The 13795-nt window shown below is 49.0% G+C and overlaps 1 protein-coding gene across 1 annotated transcript in view; it reads left to right on the forward strand.

Annotated features, from left to right (window-relative positions):
- RBBP8NL (RBBP8 N-terminal like) overlaps window positions 1-6740 on the forward strand; it is a 47773-nt gene extending 41033 nt beyond the window's left edge. Inside the window, exons 13-14 of the mRNA XM_074969593.1 lie at window positions 2525-2651; window positions 6329-6740. Of these exons, the coding sequence (XP_074825694.1) occupies window positions 2525-2651; window positions 6329-6459 (258 nt within the window). The 3' untranslated portion in view covers window positions 6460-6740. The remainder of the gene's footprint in view (window positions 1-2524; window positions 2652-6328) is intronic.
- The last annotated feature ends 7055 nt before the right edge of the window (window positions 6741-13795 follow it).

A 13795-nucleotide genomic window follows, 5' to 3' on the forward strand; every position in this document is an offset into this window, starting at 1 on the left:
AATCATAGAATATCAGGATTGGAAGGGACCTCAGGAGGTCATCTAGTCCAACCCCCTGCTCAAAGCAGGACCAATCCCAATTTTTGCCCCAAATCCCTAAATGGCCCCCTCAAGGATTGAACTCACAATCCTGGGTTTAGCAGGCCAATGCTCAAATCGCTGAGCTATCCCTCCCCCCAAGAGCAGTCCAAGTCTGGTTCCTCTTTAAGGCTGTGAATTTCAGTGGTGAAAGTTTGTGGGAGCTGGGCCCCTTTGAAGAGCACAGGCTACTCCTGTAAGGCAGAGAGATGCTACGGTTTCCAATAGAAAATGAGACGAAAAAGGCAACACAAATACTATTTCCCCAGGCTGGAGTGGGCTCAGGTGCTGTCTCTGGGTTGCAGAAAAGTTCTGTTTTTGCTTTCTCATGCAGTTTTTCCTGCACGATTAAGATAAAAGGAAGTCACGCTCCTGCTGAGATGGCAGCTTGTCCTCCATCAGATGCTCAGATATCTCTCTCCCGTCCCATCCCCCCTCACTCCCTGGTTCCCAGCCCATCAATAACTGATGCAGATTCCACACCTGATGTCATTTCCTGTGCCCGGTTTTGTCTGAGGAAATCCCAGACATGCGGCACAACTCTTTATAGAGACAAAAGTCTTTCTCGCACCATAGGGGTATCCCTTGCCTTTAGCCTAGTTCGGTAACACTGGTAACATATTGACCTCATGAAGAAATACGGCATGTCCAAAGATAAGAGGAAGATGCTGTACTTTTCCGGGAATATCACATTATCACAACCTGGTGTTTCCCTGGCAGAGAGGTGGGTCTGTTTAGCAGGCCCCTGAATCCTGCCGTGGGATGGTCGCACCAGCAGTTACAAGCCATTGCACAGGCACAGAATATCCAGATGGGAAACTTGGCTGCCTGATGAAGGTGCCAGTGGAGGTGGGGGGGTGCTGAAGGATGAGTCAATTAGGCCAAGATAAATACTAAAATAATAATAATATTGTAGTGCCAAGTTGCCCTAGTCGCAGACCAGGACCCCACTGTGCTAGGCACTGTACAAACATAGAACAAAAAGATAGCGTCTGCCCCAAAGAGTATAACATCTAAGTATAAGAGAAAAGACAACAGATAGATAGAGATGGATGGGGAGCACAAGGAAACCATGAGACAGTATTGGTCAGCATGGCAGGCAATGGTCTCCACACACCAACAGCAGGGAGGTAGGGTGACCAGGTGTCCAGTTTGTGACCGGAACATCCGGTCAAAAAGGGACCCTGGCAGCTCCGGTCAGCACCGCCGACCGGGCCGTTAAAAGTCCGGTTGGCGGTGCTGTGGAGCTAAGGCAGCTAAGTCCCTGCCTGTCCTGGCTCTGCGCTGTGCCCCAGAAGCAGCTAGCAGGTCTGGCTCCTAGGTGGGGGGAGCATGGGGCTCCGCATGCTTCCCCCACCCGAGCACTGGCTCCACACTTCTATTGGCCAGAACCACGGCCAATGGGAGCTGCTGGGGCGGTGCTTGCGGGCAAGAGCAGCGCACAGAGTTGCCTGCGGTGCCTCCGCTTAGGAGCCGGACCTGCTGCTGGTTGCTTCCAGGGCGCAGCATGGAGTCAGGACAAGCAGGAAGCCTGCCTTAGTCCCCTGCTGTGCCACTGACCGGGAGTCACCAGAGGTAAGCCAGCACCCCAACCCCAACCTGCTGCCCCAGTCCTGAGCCCCCCCAAACCCAGGGCCCCTCCTGCATCCCAAACCCCTCATCCCTGGCCCCAACCCAGAGCCTGCACCCCCAGCCAGAGCCCTCACCCCCCTCCCGCCCCCCAACCCTCTGCCCCAGCCCAGAGCCCCCTCCCACACCCTGAACCCCTCATCCCCAGACCCACCCGAGAGCCCGAACCCCCAGCCTAGAGCCCATACCCCCCACACCCCACACCCCTGCCTCAATCTGCAGCCCCCTCCCACATTCCAAATCCATCTGCTCCATCCCCCAGACTGGACCCCAAATCCCTCATCCCTGGACCCACCCCAGGGCCTGCACCCCCAGTCGGAGCCCTCACCCCCCTGCACCCCAACCCCCTAACCCAGCCCAGTGAAAGTGAGTGAGGGTGGGGGAGAGCGAGCCACCGAGGGAGGGGGAATGTAGTGAGCAGGGGGCAGGGCCTCGGGGAAGAGGCGGGGCTAGGGTGTTTGGTTTTGTGCGATTAGAAAGTTGGCAACCCTACAGGGAGGGCTCAACTTGGCAAACATTAAAGGGGGCTGTTTTTCAAGGGTGAGTGCTCAGTACTTGCTGAAAGTCAGGCCCCTTTCTGGCACATTACGCTGATCATCCACTTTGGCAATCTTGGGTTTAATATTTGCAAAGTGCTTTGAGCTCCTTGGGTGACACTAGAGAAGGGCAAAGTCCTGGGATCATTGTGAGCATCAAATTCACAAACAATTGCAAGTTAGCACTGTGATGTAAGGGATGGCAGTGAATCCAAGAGTGACAGGATGGGTCATCAGGAGTCCGGTGGGCCAAACACTGACCGGTTTTCTGATTTGTCTAGGTGGCTGCCACTTATGAACATGAAACCCACCCAGAAGAACATGCAGAAGGAGAACATTTGTGCAAAGAGGACAAGGGTGAGGTCTTGCAAAAGAAAAGGAAAAGAGGGCAGGGTCCAGGGACAAAAGGTACGCAGAAAGAGGGCCTGCTCGGAAAGGACCTGCTAATAGAGCCCAGCTTGCATTGTCTGAAGCTAACTGATATGAATCCCCCTGCTACCTGAATCGCAGCCATGTCCCTCAACATTAGCAAGGGTCATGACCCTGTTTTGGATACTGGTGTGGTGAGAGGAGAGGGCTTGAGTAATTGATCTTGGAGGAACTGGAAGGTCACGGTTGTGAAGTTCCTGCCAAGCTTACAAGATTTGGAGTCCTGCTGGGCTCCTGCGGTTCTGCACTCTAGAGGAGGTCCTTCCAAGCCAAGGCAGAGGTGTAGTGAGTTAAATCTTGCACTGCCGCTGCCTGGTGCTGTGGATACAGAGAGGACTTCCCACACCAGATGCCATGGTGATGGGTGGGAAATAAGAGTATGGACAGGGTTTTAGAAGCTGCAAATGGGCATGAGAAAATATTTTTTTGAAAAAACATTTAATTGGTGATAATACAAGGGAGAAAATGGGCATCTGGGAATGGAAACATTTTATTTTTCTTCCTTTTCTGTATGATTTTTCCCTTGGCAAATTCTTGAATGTCATGAGCAGCAAACAAACTTGTGGCACAGACCTCTCCAGTCTCTGGAGGTCTGGAACTGTGAGCGATGGAAATGTTAGTGGGGTGAGATATTGTTTGCAAATGCTGAGTGTCAGTAAATACAATGGAGCCAGACTGTCAGAAGTCCCCTGTTGTTTAGCTACAACTAGCCAGTATGGGCCTGCTCCATAGGAATATAGGAATTGCCAGACTGGATCAGAGTCGAGGTCTATCTAGTCCAATATCCTGTGTCCAACTGTAGCCAGCACCAGATGTTTCAGAGAAATGTGCAAAAACCCCACAACAGTCAGATGTGGTATAATCAGCACCCATGAAGGACTCATCCTGATCCCTAGTAGTTACAGATTGGCTTAGCCCCTGAAACATGACATTTTTATCCTTTCCAAAACTCGCTGTTTGCATTAAATGTTATAACGCTGGGTATTCTTCGTGTCCATATAAACAGCCAATCCCTCTTTGACTCTTATGAGATGTTGTCCTCAACGACATCCTGTGGCAATGAGTTCCACAGTCTAGTTATGCACTGATCAGTTTTGACTTTGCTACCTTTCAATTTCATTGAATGTCCCCTTGTTCTTGCGTTATGAGACAGGGAGAACAGAAGCTCCTGCTCTCCCTTCTTGGGCTGTCACCTAAGCTTGAAATGGGGCTTGTTTAACAAACAACATCCACCCCCCACCCCAGCCTCTTGCCTTCTAGACCATTCATTCCTGTATATACTTTTATCATGTCACCTCCTACTCGTCTCCCTTCTAAGGTAACAATCCCAACCTTTTCAGTCTTACTTCGGAGGCGTTTTTCCTGGCCTCTGATCCTTCTCATTGCCCTTCTCCGAACCCATGTCAGCACTGTGCGCAGTATCCAGATGCAGGTGTTCTCCTGATTTGTAGAATGGCATGATAATATTCTCCATCCTGGTCCTTTGTTCTGTGCTTTAACTTCCATGAGATTTGGATCAGGCCCCCATACAACTATTCCAATGACCCACACTTGATTAATTAGCATTTTAAGAGAAATACATGAGGGGCATGCAACCCTATTCCTTGACCCACCGTGGGCGTGTTTGCTTCCCACTAAGTGAATTTCACACTACACAAATGTTTGCCCAAGGTGATACAGTTGGTTCCTTATGATAAGACACGCTACACTGTATATTGGTAACTAGTGTATCTCCAAACAGGGAAGCCCTTGCTAATGGTTAGCCAAGCCAGCTTGGGATAGGAGTGGCTGAGAGAGCACGTCTTAACACCTAAGCTAATAGGTGTAAACTGTAGTGTTTGTTTAGCCAATACTAAGAACTGCTGATTGACAGACTAGGCGAAATACTCCACAAAGCGTTATTGACATTCGGAGAAAGCTTTCACACAACCGCTGTTGATCTTTAAGCGTGGCCGTAGAGGTCTCACCTTGCTAACAATGGAATGTGTTGTACCGGTATTTCCTACAGGTGAGTAAGCAGAAAATTATTATCAATAAGGGGAGGTCTATAGCAGCAGGCCTGCCAAGCCGTAAATACTGCTCCATCATAAATGGCTTGCTAGTAGCCCTCTTTGTGCAGTCAAAAAAGAAAGGCCGGCGTTGACCGATTGAAAAATGTATAGACAGCTGTCACCCGAGCTTAAAAGGAGGCTTGTATAACAAGCAACAGCCACCTCTCACCTCACCCCCTGGCCTTCCTGAGATACCTACAGAGGCAGCAAATGAAAACTTGCTCAAACAATAAAGGAGCTCCTCTTAAAAACAAACACCAGAGCCGAGCTTTGGAAGCTTGTCAAACCAAGGGCGGATGTGGAAATGGCACTGCCAGAGCTGCTGAGAATCTTAAAAGGCCTGATCCTGCAGCGTGGGATTGGGCAAAGTTGTACAGAGTTTGGAGACAGACAAGATCTCTGAGGGCTATCGGTCAGGGATTATTGATACACAATCATCTTTGCTGTATTTGAGCATTTCCTGGCATACATCCAGACACCAGCTGGTGCTAGGCTGTTTGCAGTGCTTTGTCCAGCCTTGCTGTCAGGGGTTCAGATTGCACAGCCAGGTGATACAAACACATTGGCAGAATTTTTGTAAAATCCGGTGCCAGATTTTCATTTGAAGGGTGCAATGCGACTGGCTGTACACTCTGCTGCATCTGAATTGACCACTTGTGCATGCAGATAGCTGACTTTCACATGTCGTCATGATAACTCTGAACACAAGTTCGGAGCACATTTTGGACATTCAGATTGTGAAAATCCAGCCCCTAATTTTCTCTTCACTCGTTTACTGATTCCTTTTAGCATCTGACTCACCATGGAAAATAAGGGCCACATTTACCAAGAGCCAAGACCCATTTGTACCTATTCAAAATGAACACTTACACACCTGGCTACATTTGAGTACACACATCCAAGGAAAGCTTTGCACGTGCAAATGCCTCTTTGCACACAATTGCCCAGTCTGTGCAAACAACAAGTAGGCTTTGCAGACAAATGCAGGGGCAGGCATCTCGCAGCTTTCTGTACATATGCACTATGTCAACAATTAAATATAATACACTGCTGAGACTTCCAGCCTCTGACCCTCACTTTTGCATGTGCAATGAATTATCTGCCCCAAAATGGACACAACCCAGTCTTTCATACACCAAACAATTTCTCATACACCAAATAATTAATTGCAGATCTGCCAGTCTGAGGCCAATGGGGGCTTGGCACATACAAAAGAGACGTACACACTATCGGTGGCGCACTCAAAAAGTGGATGTGCAAGACTGGATTGAGGCTGCCTGAAAAATCCGTCCCTAAAACTCATTCGATTAGTTGCACTTTTGTTTCAGAGTCAAGTTCTCTTTCTTCTTCCCATCCACTCTTGCTGCTGTTTTTCAGGTTCGCAAGCCCATGAGGGATATTGAAATCTCATTAAAACACCTGCGTTTGTGGATGTTTAAAACAAAACTAAAAACGGTTTCTATTCCTCTGTAGTTTGCTAAGCCTCATTTTGGTTTAAACAAATGATAGTTTGGGCCTAGAAATTGTTGACCATATCCCATTAATAGTGGTCTGAACAGTCCATTGCCATGTGGTTAACGCCTGTGGTCCTCTTCCTATTAACAGCATATAAGAAGTCAGTGAGAGGAAGAAGGAAAATCAAAGCTCCCCAAGCACCGGCTGATGCAGCAGAAATTACAAAGGAAATGGAGCACAACAGCCCTGCTTGCGGCAAAAACATCTTTGAGGAGAACTAACTGAAAACTGCAACAGGCAGTAATATCCCAGACCGTGTGGACTGCAGGAAGAGGCTTGGACAGGGAGCCAGAGAACCCAGTGTTTGAACCCCAGCTCTGATAGTGACTCCCTCCTGAGGTCCCTTCCAACCCTGATATTCTATGGTTCTATGTTGGGGATTGGTCCTGCTTTGAGCAGGGGGTTGGACTAGATGACCTCCTGAGGTCCCTTCCAACCCTGATAGTCTATGATTCTATGATTCTATAACTTGGGCAAGTCACATAACCGCTCTCCTTTGGTCTCCCTGCCCATGAAATGGGGATAAAGACATTTTGTTAGCTCGTGGGGGGCTTCGGGGGGACTAATTCCCAACAATGTGGAAACCACTTTGAAGATCCTTATGAAGTTCTAAGTATTATTGATGGGCATAGAGCTGAGGTCCATGTATCACGGCAAAGGTGAACTCCATGGGAGCCTGAGCAACACAGCTGAGCTTCCACTAGTTTTACACAAGGCCTGCAGAACAAACAGCTCGGTGTTTTTCACACTCTCAGATGAGAGCAGAACCTCACTGGAAAACAAGAGCTGGTGATGCCTGTCCTTGATGGCACAGGGCTGACACAGCTGGTGTTGTTAGAAGCAGTCTCGCTGCTGGTGCCTCTGGGTCTGATTCTCTTCTCCAGCACACCAATTCCACGCTGGTGTCACTCCCACACTGAGTCACTACCGGTTTACGGCCTGATGCTGCACCTTGCTGGATCAGGCCCTCGTGCTGCTGTCTGCGAGAGGAGAATTAAGGCCTTAAATGCAGCGCTGCTTTGGAGTGCTGGAGTCAGGACAAGGAGCAGAGACTTTAGAGGATGCAATGTCATGGCATTTCATACAAGGAGAAGCACTTCAAGGGGGTAATTACAAAGACAAGCTGATGGTAACAGGGATATACATGTTAAACATCCCATTTGTGAGTTTCTGCTGTAGGATAAAAGAAGGTGACAAGCAGAACACGTTGCACAATTAAATATGCTCAGGCTCCCTTCTCCCCACATGTACAGCCTGCATTGATTAAATCGCTGCACAGGTTGACTATAATAGGCGGTTCTGTTGTTTGCATTGTACGAAGCTGGTGTTTTCCCTTTTCCAGTTCAATGCATGTGGCAGGAAAGCTGGCTGTGGAAGGGAGCAGAGGGAGGAATGATGGGGTGGGATGCACGTCAAAAAGAGAAGGGGGAGAGAACAGGATGGAAAGGGGAGAGGCTGCACATATGCTCTCCTGCAAAATGTACTAGATCCCTGGAAAGGTCAGGTCTATAAGTCAAAACTGCAGCTTGCATGAGCAGCACTTACTCAGCAGGTCACACTGACTTTGGCAGCATCACTGGCGTCTTATTTTCTCCTGGAGAAACTGTTCATGAACAAGTTTTCCAATGTGTGAGGTATAAAGACGTTTTCCTTCAGTGTCAGGCAAGCAGGGTTCATCTTCCCACCTAGTCGATGCTGAACAAGCATATTCATTTTGGCCATTATTGCAAGGAGGGACTCTGCCATGCATAAGGTTGGAATTTCCCTGAGTCCCTCCTGGAGTGTGCAAGGACAGCAGCACTGAGCAGGAGTTTGTGCCACACTCAGGTCTTTGACTGGCTTCCTTTTGAGACACTACAGGAGCAATTAGCAAAGTTAGTTGCTTTACTTTGAACAGCAGTTCTCGGGGTGGGGAAATTGAGTTGCTTCACTCTGGACCGTGCCCCTTCTGTCTTTGAAGACTGTGCATTGGCTTGAAGGTGTGGAAGCATCCCAAGAAGTAGCCTCAGAGCCTGAGAAGTGACAGAGGTTGTTCCCCTGCTCTCGCAGTTCCCAGGTCCTGCCCTATAGGGTGTTGGCCCTTGGGTCCTAATGCTGTATAAAGCCCATGTGTCCCTTATGTGTTTAAAGAAAATGGAGGTGGGGGGAATCTGATTTGGGATTGTCTATATGGTTTAATGAAAGACACCAGTACGTTATCATATGGAAAACTAGCTTAAGCAGCAACAATGGGGCCCTTGTTTCAGAGGGAGAGCGGAGCTGCCTGGATCAAGGGCAGAGTCGATGCTCAGTCTCTGGGCTGGGAGGGTTTAGTTCATATCACTCTGTTCCATACCCTGAGCTCTCAGCATGGATCTGGGGCTCATAGGGCTGCCTGCCTTCTCCATAGCAGCAGGGTATATCAGCTAATAAAGCGGTAGTGAGATAAATGGCAGCCAAAGCTGACAAGAACAAAGGCCCTGAGATAGACAATAATACCGACGGCACTGGGGGAGGAGAAACAGCAAAACATCCCGGGTGGATGGGGTGTGCCCAAGCTCTAGCACTGCGGCCCCAGGACCACCACCCCTGCACCTGGGGGGAATGCCCCGTCACATCCGCCCCGCTGGAGCTCAGGGCCTTGGCAAGGGTCCTGGGTGTTCTCTGGGTGGTGGAAAAACGCAGTCACTGCAGGCGGCCCACGTGACCAGATCAAACAAGTATGTATAGGAGAAGGAAATAAGCCCCTGTAGCATTGCCAACAGTCCCTTATTATCTGGAACGCCCCTATTTTTTCATCTCTGTACAACAAGATCAGGAGTTGCTGATAGTGATGCAAAAATCAGCAAGAAATACCCCTGTCAAACGTAGGTGAGTACTGGTTGTTATTATTACTGTTGTTGTTAATAACAGTACTAATGATGATGATGATAATATTGGGAGGAGGAGTGGGAGGGGGGTGCTAAGAAAACAGCCCCTTGTTTTTGAAATAGGTTAGCAGCCCTAGAGGAGGCTTGTCTTTTAGTCTGGCACTGCCACCTGGTGGGGAAAACATGCTAGCACCTAGTTTCATTAATTCTGAATGGTAGAAGTCTATACTCAAAAGTTAGGTCAACTCCGCTACGTTGCTCAGTGGCGTGAAAAATCCACACCTCTGAGTGATGTAATTAAGCCAGCCTAACAGCCCGTGTAGACAGCGCAAGGTCGACAGAAGAATTCTTCCATCAACCTAGCTACTGCCTCTTAGGGGAGAGGTGGTTTAACTACAGAGACAGGAGATCCCCTCCAGTTGCTGCAGTGAGTGGCTACACTGAAGCACTAAAATGACACAGCTGCAGCATTTCTAGTGAAGACATAGCCGTAGATTGAATCAAGAGTACATTTAAGCCTAAATTTTCTAAAACAGGAGCCTGAAACTAGGCTCCTAAATCAATGGCCTGATTCTCAAAAGAGCTGAATATCCAACATCTCCTACTAAAGTCAAGAGGCTCTATGGTTACACAGCATTTTGAAAATCAAACCACTTATTTAGGACCCTAATTATGGATTTAGGCACCTAATGGCAATCCTTTTTTCTTTTCTTTTTTTTTAAATTGCAGCCTTATTGAAGGGGTTAATAGCTAGGTGCCTATAGTGCACAAATCTGTCCATAAACAGGATAACTCATCATTCCAATTTTATGTCAAGCACAAATCGTGAACCAGCCTAACATCTAAGACATCGTTATTGTCAAGCATCTGGAGAACCATCAAAGGTTTAAGTGGTGCACAGACTTTGCGCTGGCCCTCTGACCAGGGGTGAATTTCTGTTCTATGGGTGTGAAATCCTGGTTCCACTGATGTCCATGGAAAAACTCCCATTGACTTAAATGAGGCCAGAATTTCACCACATGGCCTTGTCTGCATTAAGAAAAGAGGTATGTTTTTGCCCTACCTGAACTGTGGTAATTAATACATGGTAGAATCTAGGGCCCTCCCTTAGGGTTTACCTCGACCCGCTGTCAGGTGTTAAAACTGCTACAGCCTTGTCCACACTAGGATATTAGCACGTAGTAGTTACCATGTGCTTAAACCCCCACCTTTTTTCATAGTGTGGAGGCTCTCTCCGTGTGTGTTTGCTGGAAGAAGACTATCATTGAGTTAAGGAAATGGGAGCAGATGTCATGCAGACGTTAATTTAATGTTCTCAGATAACCCTGGCTAATCCTGGGATAGCATGGTAAGAACCAGGGTAGATTATTTGCAAATCTTCCTCTTAAAGTGTCATATGCCTCAAGTTATATCATGTAAAAAAAACCAAACACATGTCCTAAATGGAGGCTGGGAAGAGTCACAGGACACAAAGCTCAGTCCCATATGTCCTTTGTGACAAAGTGCCTCTGATGGAAATTTGGAATATGTAGCTCAGTTAACCAGGTGTTTGCAAATGAAAGGGAACTTTGGAGCAGTCCAGTGCTTAGTGTGCGGAAAGGCGAGTGTGGCCTGATAGGTAGCGCACCGGGCTGTGAATCGGGAGATGTGATGGCTATGCCTGGTTCCATTATGTGATTTGGGGGAGTTATCTCTCTATGAGTCACCAATGAAATGGAGCTAATGGCACTTACGTATCTTTGTGCTTTGAGGTCAAAGGATGCAAAGTGCTAAGTATTGTTATAGGAGCACACTGTTAATGAAGGGCCTAATCCTGTGAGGGACTGAAGTCAGTGGAGCCATGCTGATTCACGACAGCTCAGGAACTGGCCTCTTCATTGGGTAGCTACCAGAGTAAGACATCTGGATCAGGTCTCTGCACAGGGGAATCTCCAAGTGGCATAGCCACGTCTGCCTCACCTGCTCCTGGCAATCCGGCATGGAGAAGTGGGAGGGAGAAGAGGGAACATGGCAGGCAGAGACTATGGTTATCCCAGGTTGTAGGATGGTCCCTAGGAACTGCTATAGCTGGAGTGATTTAGAGCAGCTAAACTGGCCCCCAGCCAGCCCCAGGACTGGCCAAGCAGAAAGGTGACTGAGACTACCTCTTCTAACTCCCCATCCTTGGTTCTGCATCAAGCACAGCTCAGTTCAATCCAAGGATCGGGCCCTACTTTTTGAGGCTGTTATAGGAAAGACACTGAGCTCTATTTCACTAACAAAAAGAAGTCCTGGCACCACAGGAGCGCAGTCGCTTTTAAAACCTTTGCTGAGAAGTGGGCAGGAGCTGGTGACATTTCTGTCAGTGCAAATTATGCAGCGTGTGGATTAGTGAAGCGCAGATTAGCAAATTCCCACCTTATGGAAGTATCAACAAGAAGCCCTGATGCCATGTAATCTTTCAATTAGGGATCTCAGCCCAGTTCCTCGCTGGTGCTTTTCCACCGCGCATTCAGACACAGCTCAGCACAGTTGGCAGCCTGTGCGTAGCAGAGGCCCAGAACTGAAATCACTGGGCTTTGGCTTAAAGGGTTGTCAAGCAGAATTACCACTGAGGAACTTGCACCCTGCTCAACTGTGCTACGGTATATTCTAGCTACAGCTAGCTCATCACAGAAACTCTTGAGAGGGTTTTCTGACTGGTCGCCCTGCGAAGCCAAAGAAGCGCCTTTGTTCGCAGCAGATCTCAATCCTTTCAATCGCTCTGCTCCGAGACCAGGAACTGAATCGCTGCTTGTCAGCTACAGCACCCCACTAGCAGTGGGCATTGTGGAAATCAATGTGCTTAGCTCCTCTGTTCAAAAGTGCTTCAGACATTCAGGTCATTAAACAGCAACAGATCCAAATAAGAGAGTAGCTTCCTCTGTCATCGGCACTGAGTGTGCTGTCGATTTCTCATTACCAGATGAAATTATAAGGACCCTGCCTGGGGAGGGGGCTGATGGGCAGAGGGGTAGAGGATGCAGAGGCAGGAGAGACGGGAGATGAAGGAGAAGATTCTCACCCAGATACTAGTTGAGGGCCAAGCCTACACACTCTCACAGCACATTTTCTCAAGGATCTAGCTAGCATCCCACGCTCTTCAAAGCCGAGGATGGGGGTAGTGTCAGGCAGTTGATGTCTGAGGGCTGCATCCAAAGGAGAGATGGGATGAAGGCACAGAATTCAGAAGCAGGTCCAGAGTACAGGCACCCTATTGTTTGGGGTTGCGCCGATGCAAGGTTTGGGTTCGGGCTCCTCTCTGATTCAACGAGAGCAAGCAGGATTGTGGAAGGGTCGCAGTGGTGCTTGTCTCCCATGTATGAGGATTTGCATCTTCTCTATACGCCCAGCATGATGAGAACAGAAACTAGGCCCAGTTTGGGGCCCAAGCCTGCTCTCAGCTGCACCCCCATCGCACTATGTGGGGTTTCCAGTGCTGCTCTGGAGTTTGTCATCTTTATTTTCTGCACGTCTGGTTGTTGGTAGCAAAGAATCACCCTTCACCCACAAACTGTATCTATAAACAAAAGTTTGCCTTCCCCCTAACCAGGAACATCGCCATAGGCGCAGGCCTGGTCTCACAGCCCTCACTCATGGGAGTGGTGCCAGTCACGCTGATGTGAGGCAGGGGTGTGGGATCAGGCCCTGGTGTTGTGAAGGGAGTGCATCCTGAGCACCAGTGCTTCCAGGGCTCTGTCGAAGGGGAGCCCTGCTGCATGCCTGGGCAAGGGAGTATAAGTGGACCCTTTCCCCCTGCATGGGCTATCAGTGCTTCAGGATGCTGGAGCCTGTGTGGTAGGGATGTGAGAAGAGGGCTGAAAATCCCCTTCCTGCACAGTGAGTGGGTCGGGACAGCACTGGGGAGAGCCTTGATGTAGCAGTGGGAAGCTGGCAGTTCTAGGCTGAGACTCAGAGTCCAATTCCGGTTCCGGCCTAGCACCTGTGGCGGTGAAGCTCTGTGCTGCCCCTTACTTGGGCAGGATTGTGGGGCTGTAATAAGCCCCAAAGGAGGGGTCTGGCTGTATTAGGCATGGCGCAAGCTGACCTCTTTCGAAAGACCCATTAGGAAAAAATGTACTTATGCATTGCTGCAAAGAAAGCCCACCAAACAGGGCCAGATTAACTCTCCTATGGGCCTGGGGCTATTAGATTTTGTAGTGCCTCTGTATGCAAGTCTTTTTTCCTAATTTAAAACAAAATTATCACAATTGTGGCATCGAGGCTATTAACGCTATACTAAACTTGCCTTTTAATTAACATAAAGCGGTTCTGTGGTAACATTTCAGTCTTAAAACATATAGAATACAGTTAAGTTAATTCAAAATAGCCCACTTCTTACCTTAGAACAGCTGTTATATGAGTTTCTTTCTGGGAGGGAGTTTGAGTGCAGGAGGGGGCTCCAGGCTGGGGCAGAGTGTTGGGGGGCAGGAGAGGGGTGCGGGCTCTGGGAGGGAGTTTGGATGCAGGAGGGGATTCTGACTTGGAACAAGGGGTTGGGGTGCAGGAGGGGGTGCGAGGTGCAGGCTCCAGCCTGGAGACGCTTACCACAGGCAGCTCCCGGCCGGCAGCACAGCAGGGCTCAGGCAGGCTGCCTGCCTTCCTGCCATATCCCCATGCTTCTCCGGGAAGCAGCCAGCTGCTGGTACATCTCTGCACGCACCTGGAGGGAGGGGGACAGCGTGTCTCC

This window comes from Natator depressus, chromosome 13, assembly GCF_965152275.1.
Source record: "Natator depressus isolate rNatDep1 chromosome 13, rNatDep2.hap1, whole genome shotgun sequence".
Taxonomy (NCBI): Eukaryota; Metazoa; Chordata; order Testudines; family Cheloniidae; genus Natator; species Natator depressus.